Source organism: Tamandua tetradactyla, chromosome 7 (genome assembly GCF_023851605.1).
Source record: "Tamandua tetradactyla isolate mTamTet1 chromosome 7, mTamTet1.pri, whole genome shotgun sequence".
In the NCBI taxonomy this organism is placed as follows: Eukaryota; Metazoa; Chordata; class Mammalia; order Pilosa; family Myrmecophagidae; genus Tamandua; species Tamandua tetradactyla.
Genome location: NC_135333.1, coordinates 152,085,958 through 152,113,218, shown reverse-complemented (window position 1 = coordinate 152,113,218; position 27,261 = coordinate 152,085,958). Strand labels below are relative to the sequence as shown.

General features: G+C 36.9%; 1 protein-coding gene across 2 annotated transcripts in view; it reads right to left on the bottom strand.

Moving 5' to 3' along the window:
- Positions 1 to 27,261, bottom strand: part of TMTC2 (transmembrane O-mannosyltransferase targeting cadherins 2) — a 478,556-nt gene that overhangs the window by 239,252 nt on the left and 212,043 nt on the right. For both annotated transcript variants that reach the window (XM_077111531.1, XM_077111532.1), the window contains one exon: positions 21,904 to 22,732. In XM_077111531.1, coding sequence (XP_076967646.1) covers positions 21,904 to 22,732 — 829 coding nt within the window. The remainder of the gene's footprint in view (positions 1 to 21,903; positions 22,733 to 27,261) is intronic.

Genomic DNA, 27,261 nt, shown 5'->3' with positions numbered 1-27,261 from the left:
AAAACAACACAAAATAACAGAACTAAAAGGTGTCTGGTTCCAAAGTTCATGTTTTTAACCACTATTGGACACTGGGATTTTAGAAGTATTCAAGAAAATGGATTACCAAAGCTATAATTTAAATGAATACTATTTTAAAATATAAAGGTTAGTTATATTAAATTTTCTGTTCCTAATGGAGGGGGGAAAAAGCAAGGAGAGGGGGAAAAAGAGCCACTTAACTGCATAAATGTTAAGATAAACATGAATGTTATTTTTTTAACCAGAATGCTTTCTCATTCCATCTATTAGAAAGACTACGAGGGCGGCAACATTTATAGCCTCTGTTTAACTAATTAGACTGCAATCACTTAGTATGACTCCAGAGAAATAAGCATCCTTATAAAACTATGAGAATTTATTTTTCCTGTAATAGTTATGTCCTGGATAATCACTAAAAAGTAACAAAACATAAAGTGAGTTAAAAAAATCTAATTAAAATGTTAAGTAGCAGAAATGGACATGATTTAAAGGTTATGATTCATACTGATGCCAGAAAACCAGAATACTATGTACTTATATGTAATTCTAATTACAACAATTTAAAAACATGCAGTTATTTCCCATTTCCCCATCGTTGGTTGTTTCAGATGAACTTTGAACCTAAAATATTCCTAATTAGGAAAAGAAAGGATTTTTAGAAAAGGATTAAAAATTCAGTGTTCCAATATATATTAATGTTAATCTTGACAACATTGTAGTTACTCTAATATTTACTTGCTTATTATAACACCCACAAGTGTGCAAACTCCTGGGTCTGTTTTTATTTTAATATACCTAGTTTCACCTAGCATTTCACCATCTAAAATCGATATAATTTTCCTAACTTGACAATGAACCACTCCATATCCATAGCCTTGTCTCTGTGACCAATCCCATTTGTGGCTCTTGACGCCGGGTCTCACTCAATAATTTCACATACACGCTCAAGCTTTCCATGAAAACTTCTCTCTCCTGTGTCCCTCTCTTTCTAACAGCATTGTACTCACTGTCAAGTTTCTGATGAACTAATCCACCCATGTGAACCCAGATGATAAAGCTGGGTTTTCAAATACAATGACTAGTCAGGGGGAAGAATCCGGAAGTAGTGGAGCCTTGAGACTCTCCTCAAATCGTACCAACAAGGGTGACACTTATTTCCCTAGCACACTGCAGAAAGTGGTCAATAAAATATTTGGTGAACATGTATGCCAGCATGCCTCAAACACTGTCCCTATTATATAACAGACAGGCCAATTCAGGAAAGGCATTTTAGAAATTCCTCACTTCTGGCCAATCACTCAACCCATGACGTTCCCCAACCCATACCTTTCGATTACAGATAAAGTCTAGAGACTTCTTTAGGAGAAGTCCTTATAGTTGCTTCCACAATAGTGGGATCATTTGAATCTGGATCCACTCTGAAAGCTGAAGAACACTTAAAAAAAGCCAGCAGTTGGGTGGGCCACGGTGGCTCAGCAGGCAGGAATGCTTGCCTGCAATGCCAGAGGACCCAGGTTTGATTCCCGGTACCTGCCCATGTAAAAAAAATAATAATAAATAAATAAATAAAGCCAGCAGTTCTTGGGCAACTATTTCAGGATTTCTAAACACTCCAAGAGAAATAAAGAAAATATAATTTCAAAAAAAAAGTCCTTTGTTCCTTTATAATCTAATTTTATAATCTACTTTAACAGAGTAGATCCAGTCCTCATTTGGGTAGATGCCTGACACTTAATGACCCCAGGTCACTTTCCTACTGTGTGTCACTAAAAGGAAGTCTGATGTAGAAATGTAACACAAAATGTTACATCTACTAATTTTTGGCAGGCACCTTTTATCAACTCAGCAGCTACTATTTAACAGGGCAAAGTATAGATAATAATAGAGGAAAGGAGGTTAAAACAAGAGAATCAGTAAAAATACAAATTTCAAGAATAAATATTTATGGGAATAGAAAAATATTAACACATGCAAATGAGAAGAACAATTATTTTTTATTTTTTAAATAACTCCTATGAGATTACAAAAAATAATTAACAATTAGCTGGCTATATGCACAGATTTTTGGCAACTATCATTTTAAAGTATTTTCCCCTATACTTTCAGCTAACTATAAACAATAAAAAGTGGGGATTAATTTTCTATGCCTTCTTTGCTAGTAAAGACAAGTAAAATAAGGGCTCTTAAAAGGCCATGTAGCAGGAGATGTTTCAGGACTCTGTTCCCCAACACAACATTTGAACAGCCACAAAGGACTGGCAGAAACATACTTCTCAAAGCTCCTGAAACCAGCTAAAGGACTACAGTAACAAAGCAAGAACTGAGTTAAGAAGCAGGCAATTTATTTTCATGAAGATGGCTGAATAGAGTAGCTCGACATTAGCCCTGCTCCACAGAAAAGCTAGAGAAGGGACAGGAGGGCGACTGAGGCTGTGATTCGGGAGAGGCCTCTGCACCACATGAGGCAGCTGACCTGGGAGAGCCCTCTGCACCACATGAGGCAGCACTGGTTACAGAGGCTGAGGAACTGAGAGGCAGAGTCCTGGAGCTTGGCGCAGAGGTGCAGAGCCTGCAGGAGTACATGGACCAGAGTCAAGGACTAGGAAGTAAGCCAGGCCAAATTCTTTGGATGTGCTACCCTCACCAGAGCAGCCCTGTGACTGGTGACTCACCCCACACCCCACATGCCTGAACCCCGCCACCCACTCACATTCCCCACGCTCCAGGCACCCCCACCACACCAGCCCACACATCTGCCCCCAACCCGCACCCCAAGTACAGTCTAACCCACCTCTCCTGCACCCCTCCCGAGCACTATCTCCTCCTCCCTGTTCCCTGCAGGCTGCTGCCAGCACACAAAGGCAATGGGCACTAACCTCTGTACCTAGGCTACCCCTGCCCCTTACCCATAGTGTCGCGCAGCCTCACCCCACCCACCCTGAGTTCTGCACATTGGCTTATGGCACTCCTAGGCCCATACATGTACAAGGGACCCCAATCATGTCATTCAGCTCTGGAAACGGCACTTTATGGTAGCCCTAGAACTGCGCATGTGTATGGCCCTCAGTCATGATTCCTGGCTCTGAGAAAGTGCTGACCTGCACAGCTGGGTCACATCTGCCTCCAATCCATGCAGGCATAATGCCAACCTGTTGCCACAGCTCGAAACATGGGCACAAAGGGCCCCAGGCCTTAGACCAGCACACACCAGGGTTACATCCCTCACACTGGTGAACTCACACAGCTACATTCTCCCTGGCTACAGGGTGCCCACGTTCACAAGCATCAGCATAACATCCCCAATCTGTGCTTATACATGCCCTGAAACAAATCACTGCACTGAGTGCCCACCCCATGCCCTGCTCCCTGCTCTACAATCATCCTGCAAAGACAAGGCCTTAGACTTCCAAAAGAAATCAACTCCCAATGTAAATCAATCAAGATATTTGCATGCCACAAAAACAGCAGCAGATCAGTAAGCATATCACAGTGCAGACAGATATAGCCCTGCCTAATGACCAAATAAAATACCAGAGGAGACACAGACATTGGAACAACTAATCAAAGGTGTTCATACAACTCCATCTAGTAAAATAAGTGGGATAGCAAATGACATAAAGGAGAACAGGAAGACAGAAGAAGAGTACAAAGAGGAATTTGAAAGAATGAATAGAAAAATAGTGGGTATCACAGAGATTAAAGACTCTCTTGCCCAAATAAAAAACATTCTAGAGGCACACAACAGATTTGTTAAGATTTGAAGAGACAAAAGTAAGAATAAGTGATAAAGAGGACAGAATAACTGACTTCAAAGACTCAAAACAGCAAATGGCAAAAAAGATGGAAAAAACTGAACTGGAGCTCAGGGAAATGACAGACAAAACAAAGCATGCAAATAAAGAATCATTGATGTCAAAGAAGGAGAAGAGAGGAGTAAAGGGCTAGGAAGAGTAGTTGAGGATATAATGGGGGAAAACGCCCCAACCCTCATAAAGAACATAAATATACAAGTCAAAGAAGCCCAACAGACTCCAAACAGAATAAATCCAAATAGGTTTTCCCCAAGGCACATACTAATCGGTCTCTCAAATGTTGAACAAAAGCAGAAAATCCTGAAAATAGCAAAAGTAAAACAATATACTGCATAAAAGGGAAACCAAATAAGACCAGACTACTCAACTAGCATCCTGGAGGCGAGAAGGCAGTGGTATGATACATTGAAGATCTTGAAAAAGAAAGAATTTCAGCCAAGAATTCTATACCCAGTCAAACTGTCCTTCAAAACCGAGGGAGAGACTAAAGATTTCACAGACAAAGAAGTCCTGAAAACAAGAGACTGGACCTACAAGAAATATTAAAAGGCATTCTACCAGCTGAAAAAAAAAAAAAAAAAAAGGACAAGAGAGGGAGGTTTGCAAGAGGGCACAGAATTGAAAAGTACCACTAAGGGTAATTTAAAGACTACAAAGAGAACAAGGGAAAAGAATATATAGATCTGACAAATAAAATTAAACAGATAAGATGGAAGATTCAAGAAATGCTTTTTCAGTAATAATTTTGAATGTAAATAGACTAAACTTACCAATTAAAAGATACAGATTGGCAGAATGGATTAAGAAGCATAATCCAGCTATATGCTGCTTACAAGAGACTCATCTTAGACACAAGGATACAAATAGATTGAAAGTGAAAAGATGGAAAAAGATTTTCCACACTGGTTATAACCAAAAGAAAGCAGGAGTAGCTATACTAACATCAGACAAAATAGACTTTAAATGTAAAGACATCATAAAGACAAAGAAGAATACTATTTACTAATTAAAGGGTCAATTCATCAAGAAGATATAACCATCATAAATGTTTATGCTTCCAATCAAGGAACTCCAAACTACATGAAACAGACATTGGCAAAACTGAAGGGAGTGATAGATGTTTCAACAATAATAGTAGGAGACTTTAATACAGCACTCTCCTCTATAGATAGAACAACCAAGTAGAAGATCAGTAAGGAAATAGAGAAGTTAAAGAACTTGATAAATGAACTAGAACTAGCAGATATATATAGAGGTCACTGCAACCCAAAGCAGAAGGATATACATTCTTCTCCAGTGCTCATGGAACATTTCCCAGGATAGATCATATGCTGGGGCATAAAACAGGTCTTTATAAATTTTAAAACACTGAAATTATTCAAAGCACTTTCTCTGATCACAATGGAATGAAGCTGGATCTCAATAACCACCGAAGAATGAGAACATTCACAAATATATGGAGATTAAATAATATGCTCTTAAACAACCAGTGGGTCAAAGAATAAATTGCTAAGGAAATCAGTAGCTATCTGGAGATGAATGAAAATGAGAATACAATTTATCGGAACTTATGGGATGTGGCAAAGGTTGTGCTGAGAGGGAAATTAATTGCCCTAAATGCCTATATTAAAAAACAAGAAAGAGCAAAAATTGAGGACTTATCAGCACACCTGGAGGAACTTGATAAAGAACAGCAAACTAACCCCAAAGCAAATAGATGAAGAGAAATAACAAATATTAAAGCAGAGATAAGTGAATGGGAGAACAAAAGAACAGAGAAAGAATCAATAAAACCAAAAGTTGGTCCTTTGAGAAAAATCAATAAAATTGATGGGCCACTAGGAAGACTGACAAAAACAAAAAGAGAGAGGATGCAAATAAACAAAATCAGAAATGAGAAGGCATATGTTACCACAGTCCCTGAAGAAATAAAAGAAATCATAAGAGGATACTATGAACAACTATACGCCAACAAACTAGAGGGCAATTTTATCAAACATTCCAAAAAGAACTAACAACAATCCTGCTCAAACCTTTCCAAAAAAATGAGGAAAAAGGAACTCTACCTAACTCATTTTATGAATATATTTTAACACCAAAACCAGGTAAAGATGCTATAAGAGAGGAAAACTACAAGCCAATCTCCCTAATGAACATAGATGCAAAAATTCTTAACAAAATATTAGCAAATCGAATCCAACAGCACATTAAAAGAATTATAAAACAAGCGGGGTTTATACCAGGAATGCAAGGATGGTTCAACACAAGAAAATCAATTAATGTAATACAGCACATTAACAAACAGAAAGGGAAAAGTTACACGATCATCTCAACTGATGCTGAAAAAGTGTTCAACAAAATTCAGCATCCTTTTCTGATAAAAACACTCCAAAAGATAAGAATACATGAAAAGCTGACAGAATAAGAAAGAACTCCTTTAATCCTGTACAGATTATTGTAATGCCTGGATACATCCTATAGTATAGTAAGCAGATAATCAAAAACTATTGGTAAAGTCCCTTGAGGGATGGGAGAAAGAATATGGAACTATTAAACCTTACCATCAGGGAATCCCCTGATAATGTGTCAAACTTTAGGGACACCAAATCAATAGGCCATGCCCTCGATCATGAAGCTTACTCTTGTGGAGCTTATGTAGGTGGTGCAGAAGCTTAGGCTACCTATAGGCATGCCTAAGAGTTACTTCTAGAGTACCTCTTTTGTTGTTCAGATGTGGCCTCAGTCTCTCTAAACCCAACTCTGCAAGTGAAATCATTGCCCTCCCCCCTACATGGGACATGGCATCCAGGGGTGAAAGTCTCCCTGGCAAAAATCCAGACCTGGAACCATGGGATCAATAACCCCATCCTGACCAAAAGGGGGAAAAGAAGTGTAATTAATAAAGTATCAGTGGCAGAGCGAGTTCAAATAGAGCTGAGAGGCTACTGTGGATATTGCTCTTACACAAGTTAGACCTCGCTAGCTATCATAACCTGCCAACCCCCAACCAGGACCATTCCAGCCAACCCTAAAGAACACCTAGGGCAATACATAAGATTCTACAAGGGTTCCATGCACTAGAGTAACTTTCCAGAAACCCACAACCTCCCCTATGGGTCCCTGGACCAGCTAAGTCCTGAAACATAGCCCAGCCTCTCCGGAACATCAGATAGTTCTATCCCCTTACCCCATATTTGTGACAGACCCTTTCAATATGAAAAATTTTTAATTGCCATACCCTAAACATTCCTAAAGAGAGGGATGGAAAGACCAAAGGTGATGGTGAAGTTATACAGAGAGGATAGGATTTAACAAATAAATATGAATGCTGAATCATTAAACTGATACCTCTTATAGTCTCCAGTATTTTAGAGAAGCTTGAGGTAAGAATCTAAAATTGTGAGATTGTAACCCATGTCAAGCTCTGAAATATGTTCTACAACTAATTGTGGTGCTGTGTTTTGAAATTCATAGCTTTATTGTGTATACACATTATTTTTCACACAAAAAAAGGATCTGTCCTGTAACTATTTGTTGAAGAGTGCTTTGAAAACCATTGCTTTTTTATTTCTTTGATTTCTATATATGTTATACTATACAATAAAAGAAAAGTTAAAAATAAATCAGTTGGCCATAAAAAAGAAAAGAAACAGGCCATTTAAAAGCAGTAGGCAGAAAAAAAAATAGTTTTTTTTTTTGTGTGTGGTGTGCTGTCTGCTGCTTTCCCCACCCCTAGCCAACTAAGTGTGGAGCCAGCCTTTGTGCAGATCTCCGGTCCTGGTGCTGGAGGGGCAGAGCAACCTTCATGCACAAACTGGGAGCTTGCACATCCGACCAAATCTGTCTGGTGGTAGCCTGACGGAATCCCCCACAACTTGCCCTTAGTGTAGAAAGTGCCTCATAAAGCTCTAAAGCAGTACCTATGGGAGAACAGTCAAGGTCTTGCCTGGGACAAGGTATTGCTGGCTATAGAACATACAATGCAGTAGCAGCACCTGATACTGTGAGGAAACTGTTTCCTAGGGAAACAGGGAAGTGGGGACATTTGTATCCATGTAAATCCATGTAAATGAAGGCATTCCTGAGGCTACATACACATGCTCATGACAAGATACATGCACAGAAAGGATCCCGGTTGGCCCTAAGTTTGGGCTAGACCTATTCTAAAACTCCTTGTATGGATAAATTGTGAAGGAGGGCACGTGCCCAGATTAATCTGCAAAATGGGAAGGGAGCTTGCTTTTTTCCTTTAATTTTTGTTTGTTTGTTTGTTAGTTCCCAGTTTTCAAGGAAAGCTCTGTTATAACACTAGCTAGATACAAGTTTAATGATTCTAAATTACAGCAATAACATATCAAAATATGAACATATCCAGGTTTCAACAGAAGATTGCAAATATACAAGAAATAGGAAGCAATGGAGAATATTAAAGCACTAAAAACCTTCAGTGAGGAGGACTAGACCTGGGACATGCCAAAGAAAGACTCTTTGCAAGAAAAACAGTCCTGAATATGCTCAAAGAGCTAAAAGAAAACATGGACAAAGAACTAAATGAAATCAGGAAAATGAAAGATGAACACAGAGAATATCAATAGAGAGACTGAAATTATGGAAAGGAACCAAACAGCTAAAGACCATAAGAACAGGAATTTAAAATTTCCTCAAGGAATTCAACAGCATATTGGAGCTGGTGGACAAAAGAGTCAATGAAAGTGAAGAAAAGACAATTGAAATCATCTGATGAGCTGAAGAAAGAAAGAATGAAGAAAAGTGAACAGAACTTGAGGTGCATGAGGATACCATCAAACATACAAACATATGTACCATGGAAACTCCAAAAAGAAGAAGAAAGAAAAAGGGGGCAGAGATACTATACAAAGAAATAATGGCTGACAACTTCTCAACTTTCACAAAAGGCATGAACAAATACATCCAAGATACTCAATGAACTACAAACAGGATAAAGTCAAATAGACCCATGCAGCAGCACAATTACGAAAGCTGCAAGAGAGGAGCAATGTGCTATATACAAAACCCTCAATTAGATTAAGTACTAATTTCTCATTGAAAACCATTAGGCAGTTTCCAAGAATGCATGGGGGAGACCTATTTAATTTAAAACTCAGAAAGCAAAAAAAAAAAGGGCCAACAAAGAATTCCATATCCAGCAAAACCGTCTTTCAAAAATGAGGGAGAGATGAAGACATTCTCAAATAAACAAAGCTGAGGGAGTTTGATATCACTAGACCGGACTTATAGGAGATGCTAAAGAGTTCTGCAGGTTGAAAGGAAGGGACTCTAAACAATAGATCAAAGCCACATGAGGAACTAAAGATCTCTGGTGAGGGTAAGACATGGCTAAATAAACGTGTCAATACTATTGTATTTTTGGTTTGTAACTCCACTTTTTACTTTGTACAGGATCTAAAAGGCAAATTCACATATTTAATGAGATACCAATGTTTTCAGACTCAATACGTAATCATGAATTTTGCGACAAAACCGCATAAAGGTGGGGGGATGTTGGGAATCAGAAACTAGTTTTTGTATACTTCTGAAGTTAAGTTAACACCAAAGTAAATGAGTTTGTTATAGATTCAGGATGTTGAATTTAAGCACCATTGTAACTACAAAGAGAATACCAGAACATGCAAGCTCAGAGACAGAGATTAGAATACAGATTGCCAGGGATGGGGGAGGGAAATGGGTAGTTACTGCATATTGGGTATATGCTTTCTTTTGAGGGTATGGGAAAGTTTTAGTAGTGGAAGATGGTGAGGGTGCCGTGATATTGCAAATGTGAATCATTTCACTGAATGGCATGCTTAAGAGTGATTGAAATGAGAAGGTTTATGGTGTATATATGTTATCACAATTAAAAGAAAAAAGAAAGAACAGACAACTAGAGAGAAAATGATAATTAAATGCAATACTTGGTCCTGGACCCATCTCATAAGGAAGGAAGGCTCAAAGAGACATTATTGAGAGAAAAATGGAATATAGACTGTGAACTTAATATTAATGTTCAATTTCTTGATCATGATAATTGTACTTAATTATATACATGGACATTTTCGTTCTTAGGAAATGTACATGGCAGTAATAAGTGTTCAAGGAGTATAATGTATACAACCTATACTCAAATGCCCAGAAAATGGATTGATAATTAGGCAGATAAAACAAGGAAGGGAAGGAGGGAGGGAGGAAGGAAGGTCAAATGTGGCGGTGTTAGAATGATACGGCAAATGTGGCAAAATGTCAAAATTGGAGATCTAAGAATTTGAAGGGAGGTTGAGGTATGTTAGAATTCTCTGTGGGGGATCTGTATTATTTTTAAAACTGAACTGCAAGCTTGAAAATATTTCAAAATAGAAAGTTAAAAAACAAAACCAAAAAACCAAGCAGGCTATGTAGCAAATACTTAAGTGTGAGACATTCCCGCATCACTTGAAAATAATGATATTGAACCAAAGGCTGATATTCCTCATTTGATAGTCTTAAATGTGCAATTCAGAATGATCTACTTTCAAGAAGTTAAAGGTAGCTATTACATATATGGCTAAGTAAGATAAATAGAAAGAATCAGGATATGTATCAAAATCTGAAAGGGCTATATACTAATGGGACATCATCACATCAATTAAACAATACAGTAAAGAGAAAGGCTGGCTCGCTCTCCTGAGGTTGCAGTCTTAACTAGATTAAATGTTAATAGAAAACTCCAAAGGCCATTAATGGATCTTTTCACACCAAATATGTCTACAGGATGCATATTCCTATTAAAGTGATTAATGATTATTACTAACTGGAAATCCTAACTAGATGGGTTGTCTTACAGAGATAAATTAATTTATCCCATCTCTGAGTCCAAAACAATGTTGATAATCAGACTAATCATATGTCAAATAAGGTAGGTCTCTCTATCAAATCATCAGAATTGGGGTTAAGACACAATTCACCAAGTCTAAATTTTAACTTAACACATCAAAATATCTGCCCCGTGCTCAATCTAGGAAAGACCTGAGAACTACTGACAAACATGGCCAAAGCATGACAGCACTGTGACCAAAGGACCGCAAAAGGTCCCGTTTCTGGAATGACACCACGGAATACAGAGGTGTGGCATTAGGACTTCAGTTTACTATATAACCTGCTCTCCAAACGTATCTCAAAATTGCTGTCCTAAACGGTAACAGCAAAAGAAATTGTAAAATCCTGAACTGTTGCTTCTAAAGAATAGAATTTCAAAAGCAAAGCAATTAATGTCAAATATACCATTGTGGTAGATGAGAAAATGCAAAATGCATGGATTTATACAATATAGTAACTAATGTGTTAATTTTTTCATTAAAAATGCTGAGAAAATCAGTCTACTTAAAATTTTTTCAGTATTTACATGAAGATAGCCAACTCCATTCGATCTTAACCAATAGAATAAACATGACTTGAACTTTTCCTTGGAAAATATTCAGATTATTCAAGAACAGAGGAAGTAGGGAAAGGAGCTATTGCATAAATATCCCCACCAAAACTTATCTGCAAATCTCAAAGAGAGTAAGCCATTTGATCAAGTAAAACCAGAAAAAAAATCTCAAAATGGCCTTGATGGTAGGCTCATTAATAAGAGTTTGAAAAAAATTATTCTCTTTTCCCAAAGAAGATGAAGGAAAGAAAGAGAAAGGAAAACAAGTTCCACATTCCTTATTACAAAAACTCTAAGTTCTAATATGCACTGCTCTAAACATCATAAGACCTAAGCTACTCTGTACTCCAAGCAAAGAACAGTAATTGTACATTGAAACCTGTCTCAAAACTTGACTCAATTTGACTCTCACAACTGTTGTATTGCATTTCTAAATCAGTTTCCATTTTCTACACTTAAAATTCCTAGAACTATGAGAGAGAACATTTCTATAATTAAAAAACGATGCCTATAATCTTTCAAAAAAGATATTAATCCTGATATTTAATATAATATCCCATGATGTTTTGCATAAAGGAAATGAATTATGCTGTTTAAGATGACTGAATGAATGTTCAGAGCGGCAGCTGATATCACTGGGAATTGAAGTCTTAAATACAAGACATAATAGAGCCTCTAATATAGTTCTGCCCTCAAGTTAGTGTTTTTTTTTTGTTTTTTTTTTGTTGGTGTTTCTCTCTTTACTATCTAATCAAATATGTGCATGTTTTGTGACTCAGAAAACAATATTACCATTAAAAAAATGAAAACCTTTAATATGTTTATTATTTAATTTTTACATAGCATATAACATGCACGTTCCTTCTAGATCCTTCTGTATTTTTAAATTACAAATAAATCAGTACTACCACACAAAACTAAAAAGATGAGATTTCTCATTTCACACTATGTACATTAAAAAACAGTGCTCACAGTGTGCTTCAACTAAGCTTAGGCAGGTCTCTACATCTAGTCTTTTAAAAAAATAATTTTATGATTTGGAACACAGATTTTTTTCCATAACCTCTTCAGACTTGTCTGGAATTTTTGTTTAAATCCAGGATTGCCAAAAAATAGGTGCATGTACACAGTAAGGCCAAAACTATACAATCATGCCATTATTTGTTTCCTAAAAAATCTGCTGTATCTGTGGCATTATCGGCAACTTTGCATTACAACAGGAAATGAACATATTTTACCTTTGTTTTGTAAGGCTCAAACACCTGCAATTTGATTTTGTGCAGTAGAGTATTCTTACATACTTTTTTTTTTTTTTTTTTTTTTTGCATAGGCATGCTCCAGAAATCGAACCCAGGTCTCCAGCATGGCAGGCAAGAACTCTGTCACTGAGCCACTGTTGCCTGCCCCTTACATACTTTTTTTTTTCCTTATATACTTTTTAACTTATATTATTCACACCTTGGTTCTCTTTTGCTATAGGAGAATTAAAAATTTCAAAAAATATCAGTTTTGATCTTACACAGACAACTCTATTCTCAAATATAAGTTCTAACGTAACTAACCATTTCTTAATAGATACTAGATTTCAAAATATTTTGTAGGTTTCTCTTTCTGGGCATATGCTGAAATTCAGTGTCCAGAGAACACTACCTTATACAGATCATGTAAAAGTGCTAGATAAATCATACAACTCTATTTCAATGAGAGTATTTATTGGTGGAATAAAAAGGTCAATCGTCAAATCTGGAAACTGCATGAAAGCAGGAATCCAAAAGGGTAGGCAAGCTCTGAACTGTTGTTCTCCCTGCATAGATCTGCCAGACTCGGATGAAATGGGGTTGGGGTTTAACGGACTTCAAGTGGGAGGTCAGGCTGGAAAAGTCACAAAAAGTCTGGCCTCCTGGAAGGAAACAGCCTGAGCTCATAAACTAGAAACAAAGAAACAAAACACTCAGAAAAGGAGAAGGTGGTGATATTATCTGTCTTATGTACATGGGCAAAACAGAAAAAAGAAAAACATTCCCTGAGAATGGCTATCCAGAAAGCCACTTTTATAAGGTTTATCGCAACACTATATCTATTGCCAAAGAGTTACAAACCAAATGTAAGTGTTAAAAAAAACTACAGTTGTAGCAGAGATTTTTTTTAAAAGATATGAGACTATGAGGTATAACCCTTGACAAGTAAATCTGAAATCCTAGTTAAACTGTACAAACTCAGGGAAAAAGAATACCAAAATTGACTAAAAAGTAAATCTGCACAGTTAGAATACCATGAAAGAAATTAAATCAGTAGGAAAACAAAACAAAACTCTTCATCTACAAACAAAACATCAGTACCACCAGTCTTGCAGTTAAGTCCTACCAAACACAGAAGAAATAGATCCTTCTAATTTTATACAAAATCTTCAGGGGAAACAAAAGAGAGGAAGACTCCCAAACTGATTGCATAAGGATGATTGATTCTCAAAGCATAATATGTTCCCACAAGAGAGAGCTGCCAACCTCACACGGGTGATAAACAAATCTAGCACAATCTAAAAATGATATTACAACTAATTCTCCAGTTTATTCCAGGAATGCAAAGTAGATTCAACATTAAAATATCTGCTAATATGTCATCAAATTAACAGATGGTGGGGGGAAATCCCATATGATCATCAATATTAATTCAGGAAAAAAAACTGTTAATCTAAAACTAAAAGGAAAACTACTGATAACAACTGTCTACAGAAAACTTGCAAATGGTTTATAATTCATGATGAAATGTTAAACACATCCTTTTTAAAACCAGAATAAAAGACAAAAATGCCTGCTATCATCACTTTTATTTGACATTATAATGGAGGTGCTAACACATAACAAGATAATGAAAATAAATAAAACAGACGAACAGAAAGAAACAAAACTGCTGTGAAACAAAGAGAGGTGGGGAGAGGGGTGCTGTCTGCAAAGATAAAGGCAATGATCCCTGTCTTAAGTTGCAAAATGGATACCTAGGAATTTAGTCATATTCTTTAAAATCTACAAATATGATGTGTCCAAATATCTTCATGCGTCCAAATACCTGCATGTGTGTGCAGAAAGGAATGCATAAAAAGACTTCATTTATTAAAAAAAAAAGAAGAGCAAAGACATGCTAAAGCATTTTTAAGACACAAACACAAAAACTAATACAGAAATCAAAATAATTAACTTCATACTTGTTTTAATCATACCCTAGTATCATACCCTGTGACTATACATCCTTTAAAATATATCAATCTAAAACCAGGCTCATTTTAGATTTGGGGACTTTCCCTCAAAATTCTCAAAGTTATCTTATAGATGACTTCAAAGTGTTAGAGTTAGTAGTATATCACCTGACTCATTGTAAATACGCTATAGCAACATCTTTACTCAGACCTTGTGCCCTGTTATCGTCTTCCAAAAAGTGGTACTCACAACCATTAGAGAAGAAACAATAGAAAAAAATAAACTGATGTGCTCCTCCCTTCTTACAGGCATGAAAGCTATCTGTTTTGTTTTGTTTTTTAACTTCCGCACTACAACACCTCAATGGAAAAAGAACCATCCTTGATTTCTTCAAGCATCAAATATTTAAATAGGGTCTTAATTTAAAAATTGAGCAAATTTGATTTATAAAATATCTTACTTCAGTTGCACCAGTAAAAGGCTTTCATTATATTCCTGTCAGCCCCACTGTTTTATGTTTCTTTGTTCTACTCAAAGGAAAGAGATAGAGCAAGAAGCAACGACACACGATATTTCTTCATTTTATTATTTTTTTAAATGCATGGGCAGGCACCGGGAAACGAACCCAGGTTTCTGGCATGGCAGGTGAGAACTCTGCCAATTTTTTACCCTCTTTCTATGGATGGCTGATTCAACTTGGTAGTATTTCTTCTCTGTCAACCTTCACTGGTGCTTTAAGTTAGCTCTCTCCTACCAAATTATTTATTAAAGACAGAAATTTGTATTTCTATAACTTTTCAATCTGGGCCAGTCAGTTTTAACAAAGTACTGTGTTGGCTCCCCTTTCTAACTTAACTGTTAAATATTACTTGTATAAAATCCAAGCCTCATTTGCATAATTTTCACCTTAAACATAATATGGCAAATTATCTCAGAAATATAACACAATTTACTACACAAATGCAGAGCTAGTTAATTACAATTTGCCATCGCTGAAAAGGGCCCTCAGTTAGCGCTAACAAAAACTTGGCCATAAAAACCACAGCGAATTAATTAGTCAAGTTTCACATGGTTTAGAGGTTTAGATTTCACTGAAATCTAGATATTTCCTAAAAGAAATGATAATCCCTTAATAATCATGTTTCTTGATATTTGAAACCATGTGAAACTGAAATACAAGCAGTAATTAAAAGTGATAAAACACTACATAGATGGAATAACAATTTTATCTGTTTTTCTATAATTAAATGGGTTCTATCTGTCATTTGTTTGGGAGGATGAACACAGGAAGCCTGGGTGGTCATTTTAAGAGTTTCAAATACGTTCATCCTTAATATAGACATTTTTCATAGCTATCATTTCCCACAGCTGCATTAGAAACAGGTATCAAAAACATACAATTATAAGCAAATTTTCCTTGGACTTATACTTCTTAACTGTTCTCAATTATGCTCTTGATTATTTTTTTATGTGTCTCCCTATATATACATACATACACACCCGGAGAAGCAGATATGTGATATATACATCATAGGAAATTTTGTTGACAATTTGTTCTTTGTTGTTGTTGTCATTTTGGGGAGTACATGGATGGGAAATCAAACCTGGAACTTTCACATGGTAGGCGAGAATTCTACAACTGAACTAACCATGCACCCTTTCAAAGATTTTTTTAATAAACTGAATTCAAACAATCAAAAGCAGCAGCCATTTGTTTCTAAAGCAATATCACACAGAGTTAATAAAACAAACATTACTATAGCTGACTTGAACTTGAATCTATCTATACCTTACAAAATATTAAACGCCCTTTAGCCTAAAAGATACATTACCATTTTTTTTTATGTTTATGTGCTCTCTGACCTATTACTCTGTAATAACTGCTAGTCTGTGATTATGATCTCAATTAATAAGGAAGTCAGCAAGAGTGGTTGTTTTAGGGAAAGCAAGTGGTGAGTTTGAGAAGCTCCAGATAGAGGTCATGGGAAAACAACATAGAAATTCAGCAACTCACGTATTGTCCACTACGACATATCAACCAGCCTATGGAGAATGCATCAATTTAGGGAGGACGTAAAACCATAGGGGAGCTATGGAAAACGACAGTCAAAATTGCGTGGTGCTCTGAGAACCAGGGTTGCAGAAACCCATGGTGCCAAAATCTACAGAGCTAAAGGCATGTAGGGATTTAGATGAGAGTGATCATACGCTTAAAGGCTTTGTAATAAGTTAAAAAAAAATACAAGTACTAGTTACTAAATATGACATATAAAATGTGTTGTATTAAAGGGGAAAAAGACATACAAATATTAGGTGTTTTGCATATTAAGACAATTATCAAAGAAAATTTCCTCTTTCCTAAGCACAAAAATGCAAAGAGCCATAGGGAAACCAGCAAACAACAGTAGTCAAGTATGTCTAGCATTTTCCTGATATTATTAACCACATAAGGAGAGAGAACTTGTAGTCCAAAATCAGCGATCATTTCTCAACTATACAGACTGAAACCATAAATTAGCAGCAGTCACTATGACATGCTTTACCCATCATCATTTGCATCCAATCAGTTAATGACTGGCAGCTGTCTATGGGACCCATTACTGAAAGCAGCAGCTTTAGCGTTTAATGCTTCATGAGGCTTAAAATCATATTCTGTTAAAGCACATGGTAGATTGAAGTACTCCAAAATCTGCAAAGGCTTTCAAAGGACAAACTCTAACTCGATGAAATAACTGAAATCTCAGGCAAGCTTAAGAAAGACTGGCTTTAAAGGGTTTCTCATCATTTGCTGTTCTCAAGAAACATAATAGACTAAGAAAACTCTGCCTTAAGGAAGAGTTTTAAGGAAAACTCTGCCAGTCTCATAATTGTTGAGGAAGTAACTGTGGCCAGAATTATTATTGGAATGTTATAAATAGAAAAAATAAAGAACCTGGATTTAAAGAGTTTTGTCTAATGTCAAAATGGAAACATATGTCACAGACGGTCATCATGGAACACAAAACTAAGCCCACCTCCAAATCTATCGTTGCTACTATGAAGCATCCCTCAAGTACTGGGTATATCTAGAGTAGAGCATCTCATACTTTGTCTTCTTCTTTTTTTTTACATGGGCAGGCACCGGGAATCAAACCCAGGTCCTCAGGCACGGCAGGCAAGCATTCTTACCTGCTGAGCCACCGTGGCCCACTTTGTCTTCTTTGATGCATGCAATCCCATCTCTAAATAGATTATAAACTCCTTAAGGGAAAAGACAATGACTTTAACATTCATTAATGTATTCTTTATTGAATGCCTCCTACGTTGCTGCATATATGGCTGTAAAGTGCGTAAGTCCCCACCTGGTTACAGCAGACATATTAGTGTTTATTGATGATACATTCAGACAAAACACACAAAAATAGGGAAATATAGTATATCAAATAGTGATAACTGCCAGGAGAAAATTGAAGAATGGAAAGGGGAGAAGGAATCCTAGCTCAGGCAGAGAGAGACAGATTGCTACAATTTTTAATAAGATAGTCAATTTTACATAAAGCACTTTACTGATCACGCAAAGCATTTGACCAAAAACTTAAAAGTGCTGAGGGAGATAGCCATAAGAATGTCTGGGGAAAAACATTCGGGGGGAAAAGGAATAATGCATACAGAAGCCCTGAGGCAGGATGTTACCTGACATTTAGAAGGCGCACCAAAGTAGTCAATCTGGCCAGGATCCCGTGAGTGAGTGGAGGGTGGGTAGATGCGGTCAGGTATATGGCGCTGTCTGGAGCCAGGAGAGAACTAGGGGAAACAGAGTGCCATACTCTGACTAGCGTTTCAAAAGGATCGCTCTGGCTGCTGGTTAAAAATAGATTAAAAGACGTAAAATGGAAGCGAGGGGTTCAGCTTTCATGTTTAAACAGCTTGGTGTCATCACATTTGTCCTTACCATAGAATAAGCTAAAGAAACTGAAATTCTATTAGTTTTCTTGTACCCAACAAAGAACTGAGGTTACAGGGCAAACTGCCACCCTTAAATCTGCAGAGACAGGGAATACAGTCACAGCTGAAGTCTGCCTGCATGGACAGAAGCACCGGGGCCAAACACTGGGAGGACACTTAATAATTCTGATGAATTGCTGGAGGCTGAGTGTGAACTTGCAGGAGAGTGAGAAACCTCTGAGGGTCAAAATTTAAGGGTTACCCACACAACCCGTGGGGATCCCACCAGATTCTCACAGAGAAGAGCAAAAGAAGGCACCCTCCTGGTTCGGGTGTGGGGAGAGCAAGCCTTGTGAAATACGCTCAGAGTTTTTTTCATAGCCAAGGCCTATCCTGCAGGGAAAAAGACCGAACCAGAGCCTTGTCCCAGGGGTGTGGTAAAGGGCAATCCTCCCACTTGAGTCCCCTCCAACCTTTCTGCCTCAACTTAGTGGGGGGAAGTGATGCAAGAGTAAACACTTGTGAAAGTGACAGCCGAGGGACATGCCCACTGGAAGACTGAGATTTCATAGGAAGAGTATAGACTGCGTCTCCTCCCCCAAACCGAACGCCCAGACAGCAGGGTTCTACTGCAACAGTGGGTCACAGCTGAAAGAGCTGCAAGACACAGATCCTGAGTTCTTAGAAGAACCCAGAGACCAAAGGACACTAAATGAATTTGCAGCCTTTGGTACCAATGGCTACAGCAAACACCAACTACAGCCCAATTCCTAGTCATATTCATATAAAACCACACACTAAGGGCCTATTTTGCTCAGTTCTTTTTACTCAATACATCACAACTGGGATATTCTTGCAACTTTCCAAAAAAACATTACAAGGCATGCTGAAAGGCAAGGAAATGGAAGCAGGGAGAAGAACACAAGATTTTCAATAATAATACAGATAAAAGATGATGATGATGATGATGATGCTCGAGCCTTCATGGTGTCAGTAGAGGTGGTAAAAAGTGGAGACTTTATCGATGACTTTTGAAGGCAAATTAGAAAATTTACTGATGGACTAGATGTAGAGTGTTAAAGAAAAAGAGGAGGTATGGATTCCTCCAAGATTTTGGCTAGAGCTGTTAGGAAACATGGAGTTATGTCCATGTGAAGGCTGCAGATAAAGTGGCTGTGATGAAGCTGGTGTGAATGAGTAGGTTGCAGAAATTCAATTTTTGATGTCTCAGAACATTTATAATACCTTAGCTTGTAGATTCATTTAATAAATAATTAATTAATTTCAGAATGCCTGCCTTATAATGAGGAAGTTATCACTTCCTCAGGATAAGAAAAGAGACATGGAAATGCTTAATAAATTGTTTACTCAGTGAACAGTTAATGAAGAAATGACTGAACTCTTTAAGCAGGGCACCAAAGTAACTTAATAGAATCACAATCTTAATTGTCAACAATAATAATAGCTAATGCTGAAAATACATTAACAAAATGCTTTCCCCTGCACTGGGACAGAGACTGCTACTTGTTCCCTTGTAAGGGAGAGTAAGACAGAGTAAGAAAATATGGCCAGGCATTTGGCTTTCCAGAAACAAGATAACTTTTCCCAGCCTTTTCTGTACCTAGGTGTGGCCCATAGCATGTGCGCAAACACGGTGTGTACAATTTTCTTTGATAAGCTCTAAAGGGGGATGGGTACACCGACCATTTGCCCTTTCTCCCCCTCTTCCTGTTAGTTGAAGTGTTGATGTGATAATGAGCCATCTTGGACCACATGGACAGGGTGTCACCCTGAGATGGCAAGGGAACAAAAGAGAAAGAGCTTGGGTCCCAAAACCCATGGCGCCATCTTATCAGCCCTGGGCTGCACATACTCAGATTGTTACATGAAAGAATAAACCTTCTATCTTATTTAAGCCACTGTTATCTTGGCTCTTTGTTACAGTAGCTTAACCTGAAACCTAACCAATACATTTAATAAATCCTCACAGCAATTCTCTGGTGCAAATAATATGCTGGGCTTTTTGTTTTAATTTCTTACCATGTGTCTTTTTTAAAAAGGAGGAAAAAAATGGGAAGTGTTACCTTGTTCTGCAGCTTTTTTAAAGAGGAGAAACAAAAATTGGAAGCACAGCCTTGTTCTATATAATTATATCTAACAGTGAAGAAAAACTAGCTGAAAATAATTATGTTAAAACTGTTTGCAACAATTTTTACTGCAGGATTTGGATTGGGCATTCAATACACAGTACAATATTCACTACCTAGAAAAGCCATGTGGTAATGATTTTTCAAAGAGAATCAAAGAATTATATGCACTAGGCTCAGTGTTAATGTGTCGATTCTCCTTGAAATCCCTGCAACAATCAAGCACTATAAGTACCAACAATTAGTTCCTTAGCTTAAAATTATGTGTTGCTCACTGAACTTTTGATGTAATTTGTGCTAATCAGAAAGGGATGCCAAAGTTGCTGCTGGAGTATCTAGATTTTTGGATACATATACACCAGGAGCTGATTCCATACATTTGGAACAATTTCATACCTTAAGCGTTTGAATCTTGTTATAGGCTCGAGTTGGAAAGGGTAGGGGAAAAAAAAACAACACCCAGATGCTATACAAGCAACCATAATTTACAGGATAAATAACTGAAAAATAGCTTATGAAGAACAAGACTCTTTGGTACTATTTACTATGATATATATCTACACTGAAAATGTACACATTTTAATTCAATTGCTATCCAACTTCCATCAATGTTTAATTGCCTTAACCAGAGTAATCCAACATAACAGCTTTCGACTATTCACTTATGCTTTAAAGGAGAATACTTTCTACTCTGGTTATAGAGTTTGAGATTTTCTAAAACATATCCAAACTAAAAAAAAAAAAAATCAAAACTGTTATCAATATTCTGTATAGAGAAAAGTTTATTTCTCTACATTCCTTAAAGACACTTAAATAAGAACCTGCTAACTGCTTGGCAACAAACACCCAGATTATCCCAGCAAAGCTAGGGTGAATGACACCTACAGGGGTGCACTCTGACACCTAGAGACCAAATTCCAAGATTCAGAGGCAGCTTTGCCTCCAAATCTTTTAAAGATATTAATGTAAATCTTCTGGTATTTTCTCATGAAGTGACTGGAAAACAAAAGAGGTGAAGTATTTTAAGTGGGATAACCCGACTTTTATTAATCGATGGAAGAGATGTCTGTATCAGTATTTTAAAACGTGGCAACCATGTAGTTTTCTAAATTCTTATGATGGTCAATACTTCTACACAAGAGGGATTCTAATTCCTCTAGACAGACGCAGTCAGGAGCATAGGAAAAGGCTTTCCTGTTGCAAACAGGGAAAGCTGGATATGTCACTAAATCGTTTTTACTGCTCAGCTCTTAAAGAAAGATACAGGTAATACATAAAAAGAACTTCTTGTTCCTTTATACTGTGTTTTAAGGCAAGAAGTAAAGACACAAAAAGGCAAAAAAAGTGAACTGTCAAGTCAAAAGCATGAAGTAAAATATTACCTTTAGCTGGGTTTACTTTTATCCCTGACCTATACAGCATTTCCTCGTTCTGCCAGTCTCCATTCCTGATAGCGGTCTTGAGTCCATAGAAAACAATCAATGCCGCTGTAGCATAAAAAATCAAGCTCTTGAGGAGCCGCTTTTGGATTTTGACATAAAGGGCTCTGGCACCCACTGTAATCAGGAGGCAGAAGCCCATACTAGGAATATACAACACTCGCTCTGCAATTACAAAGCCGACATAGAAAAACAGGTTCGTTGCAGGAACAAAGGGTATTATTAACAATGACAAGGACAGAACCACAAGGTTCTCGGTAGAAGGAAGTTGCGTTCTCTGGAATACATTATTTTTAATGCCATTTTCTACTTTGGAAGCAAAACCGGGTTTAATCTCTGAGTTCCGGTACTCCACGTCTGAAAGGCAGCTATGGCCGTTTGCGTTCTGCCTGCCATTTGTTACCGCTTTCCCATTGCATTCCTTTTCCAGGCTTGGGCTCCTCAAACCGTAGTAGGCGAGGAGGAGGAGTCCCGAGTAGAAGGCCACAGTGTGTAGGTTTCTCCAATCGCAGATGGTTTTGAGCAGAGGCACGGCATCCATGGACCAATCAAAACTGAGGGTATCTGGGCACAGCAGCAGCCAGAGGTTCTTGGTTGGCAGGTAGAAGAAGGTGAGCGTGCGAGCCAGGAGGCTGTCGGAGTCAGCGGCTGGGTTGTCGGAGTTGGAAAAGCTCGGTGGTCTGTTTCCCATCCAGTACAGACGGGCCCCCAAAAGAGAGGTCCCCCAGCAAGTCAACAAACTAATGCTGAGAAAAAGAGACAGGTTCTTCCTCTGAAACCAGAAGAGAGAGGGAGAAAAAAGAGTGTAAGATCATCATTAACACAGGATAGGGCTAGTTCCCTAAAATTTAGAGATAAAATACATTTTTAAATGTACAATTAAAAAATGCACCATTACATTCCAAATGACTTCATTTCCATCTCTTTAAAAACATGTTTAATGAAATTTTAACCCCCCCCCCAAAAAAAGAGACTGTGAGATCCTAGTTTGTACATAACTTTGAATATTTCTTTTGTCCTGTTCCTTCCTAAAGAACCAAAACCATAGTGTTGATCTCTTTGACCTCTACAAATCAGCTGAATATATTTCCCTTTCAGAACAAGTATAAAGGCAAACTGAAACCACAGTATAAAAGTATTTAGTGCTCTGTCTAGAATATAGTAGGCATCTAATAACTATTTTCTTTCATGTCATAGTTTAGATTCGGGGAAAATGTGAAGAAACAGTATGTCAAAAAATATGGGGTATGACAGCACTCTCTGCTTAACTACAAGACAGAAAGAGCATTTAGCCCTGTCTATGCCAGCTTCCCTTTTATTGTCTGAATCTCCTTGAAGAATTTACAAACTAGGCTTTCATCTGTTTCTCCCATGTAGTCAGTGACATCAAACATTTAATAACACTCCCCGTGAATCTCAAATTTTTCATGTTGCTGACAACTTTTAAAAATAAAATGCTTTTAATCACATACATTCTTATTTCAAGTCAAAGACAGAAAATTGTTATAGAAAGGCCAAGGGGTGTCCCTGTTAATGAGAACTTCCTGGAAACTCCTCTCATCCTGAATAGAATTAAGTGACATCTAACAATCTAAGTCCTGAGGTGGCAGGCAGGGGGCTCCTGAGGGAAAAGGGACATGATTTCCCAAACTTAATGATTCACTGGAAAGCTGATCTGTCATTGCAAATATTCTAGCCTTGTATTATAACGTTTAACTCAAAGACATTCAGACTGCTATTTGGAACCTTACAAAAGATATGTCAAATATTTTGTTTCAAAAATAATCCACAAACAGCAACATCTTGAGCATGTACAACTTCTATTATAAAAACAGCTATAATTAGGCAAGAAGAGGAGTAAAGGAGTAAGAGAGGCACATGGCCAAGGGAAAGGTGGTCAGATTTCTGTGCCAGCAATGACATGCTTTCAGAAAAAGCTAGCCTTAATGATTACATTAATCTGTTTTATTCATAAAGACAAATATGTAATTTCAAGGTAATACTACCTAGTCATTTTATTAACTTTTAAATAAAAGCATCTTTAGTAAGTACACTGGTTTGAAAGGATATATGTCCCCTAGAAAAGCAATGTTTTAATCAAAATCCCATTTCATAAAGGCAGAATAATCACTATTCAATACTGTATGTTTGAAACAATAATCAGAAGCAGAGAGTCCATGAGAACAGCGACCTTTGGAGATGAAGAAGGAAAATGTCTCCCAGGGAGCTTCATGAAACCAGAAGCCAGGAGAGAAAGGTAGCAGATGACGCCATGTTCGTCATGTGCCCTTCCAGATGAGAGACAAACCCTGACTGTGTTCACCATGTGCCTTTCCAGATGAGAGAGAAACTCTGACTGTGTTTGCTAGCAGATGACACGTGTTTGCCATGTGCCCTTCCAGCTGAGAGAGAAGCACTGACCATGTTCACCATGTGCCTTCTCACTTGAGAGAGAAACCCTGAACTTCATCGGCCTTCTTGAATCAAGGCATCTTTCCCTGGATGCCTTTGATTGGACATTTCTATAGACTTAATTGGGATATTTTCTTGACCTTAGAACTGTAAACTAGCAACTTATTAAATTCCCCTTTTAAAAGTCATTTCATTTCTGGTATACTGCATTCCAGCAGCTAGCAAACTAGAACAGCAAGTTTTTACATTTTGATAAATGATTAATTTTATAAATTTATTAATTTAAATTTAATAAATTAAAGTTATTAATTTAATAAATGGTTATCAAAATGAAATATTCAGACTGAAAATGTGATAAAATAACTCCAGTTTTTATTATGCTGAAAGAATATTTAATTACCATATACTACAAAATAAACATATGGGTAATGAAAACTCTTCAATAGTTACTCAATGGCATGATGCAAGAAGTCTAAATGCTGAAAAAATAACAAAAATGAAAAAGCACTAATAGTAATGAAATGCTAATCTTGACTTATAAAAGTACTTTACATTTTAAGACATTTTCACCATAGTTTTCCATTTAAGTAGATGACATAATAACTATTATGGATTGAATCACATTTCCCATGAAGACCTGTCCTAGTTCCCAGTCCTGTGGATGTGAACTCATTTGTAAATAGGATCTTCAATTTTTCTATCAAGATGAGGCCAATCAGCATCAGGAAGAACCCCAAATGATGAAGGCAGAGATTAAGTTAGATTGCCAGCAAGCCACCACCAAAAGGCTAGACTTCAGAGAAAGCATGGTCTGCTGATAACTTGATTTTGAACTTTTTGCCTCAAAAACTGTGAGACAATAAATTCTTGTTTTTTATGCCAACTGGTCTCTAGTTATTTGTTATAGCAGCTGTGGCAAACTAAGACAATAACTAAGATCAAGAGGTATTGCAGCTCTGAGGTGACACTATTAAAGGGAGAACTGAACCAATGGGTAAAAGAAAACTGATGTGAAAATTTTGAAATTGGAAGATTTTCTAAGGTTTTGTGGTTTGCTACCACTTTTTAAGTATCAGCCAAATTTGAAACTGCAACTTTAACTCTCTTTAATATCTTGCTGTAGGGTTTTGTTAAAAATAATCATCTATAAAAATAGGATTCTCTTAAAACCAAATCTCTCTCCTAGCCCTGTTCACTTTTTCTGTGGAGGTGGCTTCAAAAACAAGGTGAAAGTAAAGAAAGCATGAAAAAGATTTTAATTTCCAATTGTAGGATCTATGCTCTCATTTATGAAGTTTAAATGAAATTGGCAAATTTTTCTGGAGCAACTACTATAAACCAAGTGACCATATAATTATCCTCAATATTTCTTTGTTCTTGGCTGATGTATGGAAACTGACCCAACATATATCTCAGATGAGCAGGTAGGTGTGATATGGAAGCTCTAACGAGTTGCAACCAGTGGTTTAAAAGTCAAAACTGGTGAAAATACACACACACACAGAGAATGATACTTAAAAGTCGGGGAAACAAAGATAATCTGAGTATAATCTTTCAAAGGAAGGCTGAGAAAAATTATTTCAATGTATGACTTATTCATTAAAGCTGCTATATATGACACACACTGTCTAGGCACTGGTCATGTTCCTGTGGTAAGAGAAAAGGCAGACCCTGTGCTGTCGGAGCTTCAAGTAGTATAACCTTAAATACACACAAACACACACGTACACACACCGACACACACACACAGACTTTGGAAGGAGAAGAATCATTGCACCTTAAAGGACAACTATCAGATCTAAAGACTCATCAGTATCAATTATAAGTTCTTAAAAATATGGATGCCCTGGTCACAGTAAATCTCCAAAGGTGATTTCTAATGCAACCGAGGTTCAGAATCATTGGCATTTATACTAGTCTAATTCTTAGTGCTGACACTACCAATGCTATTCCACTCTGGCTTTCATGTCACAATGTTTCAAGGCATATTTTACTCATTTTAAATGAAGAAATCATAATGAAACATAACCTAAGGCTTTTTTTCCCAAGCTCTGAGACAAATTTAATTCTCAGTAAAATAAATAAGTGTCACGTGCTTTGGGCTACAAAGAAGTCAAGAACTTTGTAATAAGTAGAATGCAGGTTTGAATCCAGGTTGAAAGTTCTTGTTGCAACATACAGAAGACAGAAGATTCATCCTTGGAATTAAAAATAAAAAAAATCTTCTAAGTATCAACCAGGCACACAAAAACAATAAATAACCAAACAGAAAAAATGAACAAAGAATATGGATAGGAAATTCAGAGAAGAAAAAAGTCAAATCATAATAAATATATGAAAAGATGCTCAATCTCAGTTACTAGAATTATAATTAAAATAAAAAGAACATAGTTCAAATGAATCAACTCAGAAAAAATTAAAGAGAATGCACATAAGAGTCCCTGAAATAATGTTCAAACAAAGCACTACCATACATTGTTGGGGGGATATATATTGTACACTGTGGGTGGGAAATTTGGAAGTATTTAGTAAAATTAATAATTTGTACCACCCATGATTTGGTAGACTACACTCAGCTACATACACTCTAACAAAACCTCTTGATTCTAAATACAATGACATCTAATACAGCATTTTTATAAAAGCCAAAATCTGTAAATAGCTAAGAATTTCAATAGGGCAATATAGAGGTAAATCATATTATACCATATGAACAGACAGACTCCGTGTGGCAGTGAAAAGGAAGAAACAAAATACATAATATCAACATGGAAAATACTATGCAGCTATTAAGCCAAATTAACCAAATCATTATACAGAAACATGAGTAATGAAAAAAAAGCTTGTTGCATATATGTAGATTATAAAACTATATAGGTCATTCAGAAA